Raw genomic sequence first — 8,270 nt, 5'->3', positions numbered from 1 at the left:
GGTAAATCTTAGCTGGTGAACAATTTAAAAATTAGACTAGCAGCAAAGAAAAAAAAGTTCCTAATTTCATTCAGAGGCCCTTTGAGAGGTGACATTGTTTGCTAAAGGATTTTTATAAAGTTTTAAAAGCTGATTGGACAAATTTGTGGAAGAGGTGACTCAGCCGCATACCATATGGCAGGGCTGTGTGGAGAGCGGGAGAGGGCTGTTATCTTTGAGCATTGTGGCTGGAGACTGTCAGACGTGGGGCACCAGAGTTGCCTAGGCTGGAAAGAGGCTTTGGAGCAGCTTAAAAACTAACTTCATGTATATAAACCATCGAGGCCATCCGATGCCACAATGAAGTGGCTTGTTGTTTGCAAAAGCTGGGGCATTCTGGGAGTTGAAGTCCAGACATCTTAACGTGGCCAAGTTTGAGAAACACGGATGTAAAGAATGCTTGCTTGAATGCTAACGTTGCCAAAGTGAAGGAAATTGCTTCAGAGAAAAACATGCATGAGATGGGAGAATATAAAATGAACTATGCCACTGGTTCGTTTTCAGAAACAGAAAAGGCCCTCTATGTTCTCGAGCAGAGCCAGAGTCTTCCATTGATGAGCTGCTGAAATGAAAGCAAGGGCATTGCGGGTTAATTTTCCTCTTGCATCCAATAAGTCTTTGCAGCACTGAAGTCTTCATTAAAATGGATCCTGTGTTCCACAGGGCCAATAAAATGCAGTTGTTACTCTGCAAGATTAGATGCATGTCAACACAGAGTGGGTGGGCCAGGGTGGGTTTTCTGGCTGAAACTGGCTTGCAGAGTAGTTAGCAAAAAAGCAGGCGGAAGCCTCAGGGGGAGAAAAGCCATTCAAAGTCATTTCTGTGACTTTGAACAGAGGCAAAATTCAAAGGGGGAATTTAACGCTTGTTATTTCTGGCTGTTTTTCTCCATGACCTTGAAAAAGTCACAACATGGATGAAATCAGATCCTAGATGTGTTCATTTTCTAACCAACTTGTTTGGTTGGACTTTTTGAACCAGAATTCTCCAGCTGTGTTTAGGCTACAATTCCCCTAAATGGGAGGATGGTCCATGAGAACTGTAGGCCAACACAACTGGAGATCATCCGGTTGGAACAAGGCCTAGTGATTGAAGGTGGTCATTCCATCCAGTCCCACCACCAAAGATGCCACAGTTGCACCAGACATTATGAAGATATTTTATTGGCTTTTTAAAGCAAAATGGAGTTTCAAAATACTTTTTCCAAAGACACAGTATGTACAAAAAACATCAGTAACATGCCCAGGACTTTTGGAAGTCCATCATATCCTACTAAAAAATTGGACTCTGAGGTTCCAACCTTCTTTTTCTCTTCTGTTTCTTGCCTCCTCCAATTTCTTCTCTAGATAGTGAGTTCTTCAGACCCAGTAGCAGCAGCAGCAACTCCCAAGTTATTTTTGGAGAAAAGATCTTTACAGGGGAGAATGCCTTACCAGCAGGGGGTTTGAAAAGCTGAAAGCTGAAGTTTAAAAAGAGAATCTTCCCTGCCTCACAGCTGTGGAGGATCTGTGGTCCAAATGGTTGGTCGGACCACAGATGAAAAGATGCAATTTAGCTTGTGACCTTTTCAAATCTGTATTTGAGTTGGAACTCAAGTATGGTGATTGCAGACAGCCTTTTGTGTTGTCGTGTTGAGATTTGCCTGTTATGAAATGCTTCCATCAGCATATTTGCAGGCCGCGGAGAGAACAGTGTTGTCAGTTCCAGTTTGTGACAGTGATTTCACCCATTTGGTCTGATTATCCAGGCCTCGGTGCCCTCGTGTGCCCCCCCAATCAAATGTCCTTGAAACACTGGTATTCTTCTTGCTATGGAGAATGGAAACACTCTTTGCAAGAAGAAACTATGCGGTCTACCTTTTAAAGACGATTTTTGCCTAGATTGTAGTAAAATACATTTAAAATAAATTTTGCATCTTAGCACCTTTGGATCCAGAAGGGTCTCACTGTAGGTGAAATTGACAATTTGCCTCAGGCAGCTGAACTGGGGCCGCAATTTGTTGACCTTTTAGTTTCTTATTATGTCTTGAAGCCACAGAGAGTGCAAATGCAACACAGGCTGGATTTTTCCTCGAACTACAATACCTTGGGTCATATTTCTTTGGATTGGGACAAGACAGCTGCTGAAACGTTTCTGGAATCAGCCACTGAGGTGCAGAAGAGAGAGGGAGGGAGGGAGGGAGACGGGGAAAGAAGGGTTGTTTTGTGGGGGGGTGCAGAGGGATATTTTGTTCCCAAGAAAATCAGTCCATCGGTTTTTACATTCTGGTTGTCTGAAAAGATGGGAGGATGCTCCAAACATTTGGACTTTGCAAGAGGGCAGATCTTAGGCCAGAAGCTTGTATCCAAGAGAGACGGAAAGAAGCTGCATGATGGCCAGAAGGAATGAACTGGCTTGGGCCACAGAGACTGAACTGTGTGGATTTTTTGTCCACTGGTGGGAAGATGCAAAATTATGGTGGACTACAGTGGAGTTGATGTGGAGGTGACCGTCAGTAGGGTTGTTGTGAACAGCTGGCTTGGGGGTGCTGCTGGTTGGCTGGGGGACCGAGGATGACCTTGAGGCGACCAACTCTGGAAGGAAAAATGGAAGCAAGATTAGTGGAGTCCTGTTGCTGGTGGAGACTTGGAGAAGCGGAGGGACCTATTTCCTGTGATGCCAACCCAAACATCTTTGGGAAACCCTCACCTTCCAGCAGGGATGTCCACAGGGGATGGTAAAAAAAGTCAAGCTGAGGTGAGACGAAAGCTTTGCCTGGTTTTCAGGGGCACTGGGGTTTCACCTGCCCTGTCACTCCTGCCATCTTGACTCTTTTGCTCGTCCCCTGTGGACACACCTGTCTCCCGGGCTTTCTTGGGAAAGGACGGCAACGCAGTACAGCGCACAAGTTTTGTGCACCACCCTGAGCATCTGCAGAGTTTGAGGCAGGATGCTAAGAGCACAGTTAACGGCTGGCGCCTGTGCTTGGCCTGCTTTCACACAACACGCTGAATTCCTTCGCCGAATCCATCCATATTCTAGCTTCGCTCAATGCTTTGAACCGCAAAATAACCAAACTGGCTGGGGGGCCACAAAACCAAACTATAGTTGCAAATATCAATATTCTCCCAAGCAGTTTTCCTAGGGAGGAGAAAGCTGCTAAAATTACCTCCTTCCACGGTCTTGGTCTGCAGCAGGGTGGTCCCGTTGGCAAAGGAGACGAAGGCCCTGTTTTGAAACAAACAAGCAGAAAGAACATGAGAGCCAGTCTGGCGTCGTGGTGAAGGCGCCAGGCTAGAAACTGGGAGACGGTGAGTTCTAGTGCCGCCTCAGGCCTGAAAGCCGGCTGGGTGGTGACCTTGGGCCAGTCCCCCTCTCTCAGCCCATGATGTCAGGCTCAGGCAACAAGCCGGTTGGTCAGTTCCTGTCGCAACCAATGGGTCACTGTTCAGTTGATCCAGGGGGAAATAAAAAAGTGGACCCTGCACATGTGAGGATGAAAAAGAAAAAAAAAAGCAGAAAGGAACAGGATTGAAGAAAGGAAGGAAGCTGGATCCATAGAAAGTCTCAAAAGGACTTTAGGAAAGCAAGAACTGTTTAATTCCAGTTTCAAATGCATGGCATCCTGTCGTGCTGGGCGTACAGTTCCCAGAACTGGGAGGCACCAGACTGAGGCCAGCTTGACCATCACCAATATTCAGTGATTTGTAGCCCTCTTTACAAGGCATTCCCTGGTGATCACAACCATAGAATAAAAATGCTGATTAATCGTAAGAGGAATAAAATAATTATTCCGTCGCTGGCAGGTGGTATAAGCTCACCTTTGGTGCAAGTTTTGTCATGTCTGGCACCTGCGAGTCCCTGATTTGACTCCGCCGGCAGGAAGAGTTCAAATTTCAGCAACGGCCTTCTGGCGTGTGAAGTGCTGTTCCTAGAGCTTCCTCTGAAGTAAACTTTGCCTCATATAACTGGTGATGGATTAAAGTCTGGGACAGGCAAAATGCCCCCCCCCCCAAAACTGGACAGCACTAACTGAAAATAGGGGACTGTAAGTGCCTTTCTCAGATGAGTGCTGAGCCATCGGATCAGGCCGTTGCTACCTGACGATCAACTTAAATCCTTAATTTTGACGGCTTCTCATCTGAGAAATAATTCTTTTCTCATGGCTTCTCTTACACAAAACATGTTCCTTTGACTTTCTAATTAATCTTCCTCATCTCATCTGTTATGGCAATTCTTGAATTAATTTCGCATGCTTGGTGAAAGGCCTAAAAGTCGTAGAAAACAAGGAGGCTGAGTAAGCTGTTTAATTCAGTCCCCTGCGTGTTGCTAAAGCTGTGGTACGTCTACCAAAGGGGCAGTGGGCTTCTCCTTTCGGACATTTAGGAAGGAAGGGTGCCCCACCCCGACCAGGGAGCTGGATGAAAAGAACAGGCTCAGAGATGCTGGATGACTTGAACGGCCGGCCCCGGGGAAGCCGAAAAGAAGGGCCTGAAGAGGCCATGTGCCTGTCCTCTGCTTCTCTTGTTCGATATACTTCCCTGGTAAATGGAAGTTCTATTTAGCTTGGGGCTGAAAAATCTTTCTCCATTTTTTAAAGTTGACCCTTGGTTTGTTAATCTTTCAGTCTAACTTTCCTCACAGGATTGCAGTGAAGATGAAAAGTAGGGGTGTGCGTGTGCGTGTGTGCACATGAGAAGCCATGCATGTGTTTGTGCGAATCCTGAATCCTTTGAAGGAAGAGCAGGAACATTTGAAGAGTGCGTTGCAAGCTCCCTGGAGCTGTCCGTTCTTTGGGATGCCTCCTCCTAGCAAGCCGTTGGGGACCTCACCTTATTTGCGCAGATCCAGTGCTGGGAGCGCTTGGGGAAATCCAGCGGGTCATGGTGCCAGGGCCGGAGAAGTTTTTCTGCATCACGCTTTCCATGGCACTGCAGCTGACCAGTCGGTTTTCCTCTTCCCACAGGCCCCCAAAAGTGTGCTCAGGAGGCACAATTTGTAAGATAACCGAGGTGGCATTCTGTGCTCCGCTAATAGATACTGGAGAGGAAAGGAGAAAGTGAAAGGTATTTTTATTTGGGAGAATAAAACGCAAAAGTGCCTTCGGGTGATGAGATGCTGGAGGAAAATTCCAGGAGGTCTAAAGCCAGGCTGGGTCTGGACTTCCAGCATTCCTGTCTGTGGGCTGCATCTGACTCATAAGGTGCGGCTAATCCCAGATTGCGTTTCGATTGAATGCGGCTGGTTGGCATAAACGAGCGAGTTGCGAAATGGAAAAAACAGCCTTATGAACCAATGCGCTGACTGTTTCCTTGGCTGGCCTCAGGTTCAGCTTCTGCGATGGGGCACAAGACAGCCAGCCTGCCTTGGCGGAGGCCAAATGGTTTGAAAACCTCCCCCTCATTATTATTCCAATCTTACAGGTCTCTTCTGGATGAGAAGGAAATTTTAGGATGCCTCTGAGTTGATAGAACTTAGAATTGTCCTCCCTTGCCAGAATGTGGTCTGATCTACCCATGAATGTCTGTAAACCCAACGTCTGTTCAGTCTCCCTGTTAAGCAGCCTATGGCAAAGGGTGTCATGTCCCTCCTTCTGCTGTTTCCTTGGCCTGAACTGAAATTGCAGCCCTTTGGGGTCAGAGAGATGCCCTTGGCTTCCAGCGTTCGCCTGTCTTGGAAATTTGTAAGGGCTTCTACAATGCAGAGCCAGTGGGAAAGCTATTTAGCCACCCATTCAGACATGTGGGGTAGGTCTGCAGAGGCGCCCTGAGCCTCTTTGCTTGGCAAGGGGTGAAATAATCCTGGCTCGTTTCGTATGTCCAGGCCAAGAGGCCGTCTCTCCCTGATGTTGCGGCCAGAGGCATCGCCCCCCAAGCCTTGCAGTGCAAGTGGTAAAAGAGGGGCCCCATTTGTGACTGTCTTTTAAGGTGGGAAGAACTGGGGAATTCTCCCTCGCTCTTTGGAAAAGGACATTGCAGCGCTCCACTGCTTGTGGAGTTCAGCTGTGGGTTCAAGTCTGTGCTGGCTCATGTGCTGAGGAGGTCTACAAGGGCTCAAGAAAACGCAGTGCTCAAGTGGGGTTGAACACAATGCTCCCCACTGACATGATGTCAGCTCTTCGAGGTGGTCTGGACAGAACCAAAACCATGAGTATTAACACTATCTTTATTGTAAGGTTACAGCAGCATTTCTCAACCTTGGCAACTTTAAGATAGGTGGACTTCAATTCCCAGAATTCCCTATCCAGCACTGGATGGGGAATTCTGGGAATTGAAGTCCACCTATCTTAAAGTTGCCAAGGTTGAGAAATACTGGGTTATAGCAACAGAATCTTGCAAGTCTGGAAGCCCTTCTCCCCTCCCCTGCCTTTGCTTTCCAGAGAGCCAGGGAGGGTCCCTTCTGAGATGCTTGCTCTACCCCCATCCCTCCTTTGGGCTCAGACCTTTCTTATCAGACTGCCGACTAGGCTGCAGCTCTTCCTCCTGTCTCCCAAGGTCATTCCCACAGCCCATTATACATGGCCCACACGCAGGGGCATCTGCGGGAGGGGTGTGTGTCAAAAAAGCCAAGATGGCAGCTGCGACTGAGTGCTTGCGGCCGTCACTGAGCCTTTTCTGACCCTCCTTGTGGACATCTCTGTTTCTACCTGCAGGTTCTGCTGGGCTGAATTACACTTTGCATCTTCCTTTCTCCTCGACTGGACTCTCTGTTGAAAAGCTGCTCATTGATAGCTGCACAGAAAGGGTGGGGGGCTGTTTGCTAAAGCATTTTTCCCAGGCGGAAACCTTTCTAACCACACACCGTTCTTCTTTGCCCCCACAAACCTGCACTATAGGTCATCCGTAATTCCTCATTTTACAGGTTGTACAACGCGTCCTGCATTGTCAGAGAGCCACTGGGTCAGAGCTGCCCCTCTCCTGTTTCCAACCTGGATGGCAAGACCTCTGGGAAGAAGCCCAGTGGCTTGCAATCCTGCTGTTGTCAAGGAATAGCACGCGTCAAACTGCACTCGGGGCCACCTAATTTCTGGGAGATTCTTTTAAAAATCAGAAGGAGTGTTCTGCTAATTCTGTGGGTGTCTGCTGGAACCAGGAGGTGATCCTAATATGAGGAGCTGAAATTTGGCGAGAGGCAGCCTGAAACTCCGCACAGCAAAGAACAAAGTCAAGACACGTTTTGCAGCATCCGGGTGGGTCCTGCCAGGCGCACATACCTGTATAGATTTCCCCCGGCTCGTAATAAAGAGGTTCCACGTCCAGCTTGAAGGAGCCTCGTGCCACCGTCTTCTTGACAATCTCGCAGGGGGGCTGTTGGAAGTAAGCGGGTGAAACCAGCGAGACCCCGAGGAAGAAGAGCTGTATTGTGAGCTTGAGCCAAGCCATCTTCCACGTTTTCTCCTTCCCTCTCCTCTGGCTGCCTGTTCCTCCGCAAGATTCACCTGGTCTCCACTTGAGATCTTTGAAGGACGGCTGCTGGCCAAGCTTTTATATCCTCTGGAGGTTGCACATTCCTTCCCTCTCACACCCTCCCTGGTGGGAGGTTTCATAGTGGTGACACATTTGGGATGCTCTTCTTTGCTGCTGCTGAATGAAACCCAAAGGGCCTGTGGGAGTGTGGGACCACTGGAGGGGAAGTGATCATGACTCCGATTGCCTCCGAGGTGTTGTCTTCAGAGAGGAAAAGAACGGCTTCCTCCGTTGTCATCCCAGCAGCTGAGCTGGTTTTCTTCAAGAGTTTCTGTTTTTTGCATCCGTATCTGGATCGGCATCTCCAGAGTGCAAAGAACTTCAGCAGATTCCTGTAGATCTATCAGGCAATCCAGCCTTTTATGGTCTCTCCCCAGGGAAATGGAGAATACCTGCCAGGCAACATAGCCATGGGGTGGGGGAGAGTAGGAGGGGAAGTGGGTCAGTCTAGGGCAGCCAAAAATCAGGAGGCGTCCAGGCGCACCTTTTCCAATTAACACATTTTATGGCAAGGCAACTTGCCCCCCTTCCTCACAGGTATCCCTGGTAGGTCCCCTTACTGTGGTGTTTTTAGTCACACCCCTCCCTGGAGCAACCTGGCAGGCAGCATTTCTTAAGGGAGAGATTCCATCATCCAAAAGGGTAGACTTTGAGGCATGTTAAAAAAATAAAACAGCAACAGAGTAAGAAGGATCCTAGTCCCGAACACCCTACAAATAGGCATTCCTTGAATCAGGCAGTCCCGATAAAATAATCTCATTCTGGGTTAAAAGCCAACCAGAAAAG

The 8,270-nt window shown here is 48.2% G+C and overlaps 1 protein-coding gene across 1 annotated transcript; it reads right to left on the bottom strand.

The window, feature by feature from the left end:
- Positions 1-1,443: 1,443 nt before the first annotated feature.
- LOC134502547 (placenta-expressed transcript 1 protein-like) lies at positions 1,444-7,422 on the bottom strand. The gene is made up of 4 exons (XM_063310924.1): positions 7,232-7,422; positions 4,851-5,058; positions 3,188-3,246; positions 1,444-2,612 (listed from the first exon to the last, which is right to left on the bottom strand). The coding sequence occupies exons 1-4, from the start codon at positions 7,398-7,400 to the stop codon at positions 2,365-2,367; spliced, it is 684 nt and encodes a 227-aa protein (XP_063166994.1). The 5' UTR covers positions 7,401-7,422; the 3' UTR covers positions 1,444-2,364.
- Between the last annotated feature and the right edge of the window lie 848 nt (positions 7,423-8,270).

Source organism: Candoia aspera, chromosome 9, assembly GCF_035149785.1.
Source record: "Candoia aspera isolate rCanAsp1 chromosome 9, rCanAsp1.hap2, whole genome shotgun sequence".
Lineage (NCBI taxonomy): Eukaryota > Metazoa > Chordata > Lepidosauria > Squamata > Boidae > Candoia > Candoia aspera.
This window is presented reverse-complemented; position numbering and strand designations above follow the sequence as displayed.

Bases quoted from the DNA above. Each gene is read 5' to 3' on its own strand.
- LOC134502547 (XM_063310924.1), bottom strand. From the start codon at position 7,400: ATGGCTTGGCTCAAGCTCACAATACAGCTCTTCTTCCTCGGGGTCTCG. The intron at 5,059-7,231 runs GTATGTGCGCCT...TTTCCTCTCCAG, and splicing joins GCCGGGGGAAATCTATACAG to TATCTATTAGCGGAGCACAG. The intron at 2,613-3,187 runs GTAATTTTAGCA...TTTTCCTTCCAG, and splicing joins GACCAAGACCGTGGAAGGAG to AGTTGGTCGCCTCAAGGTCA.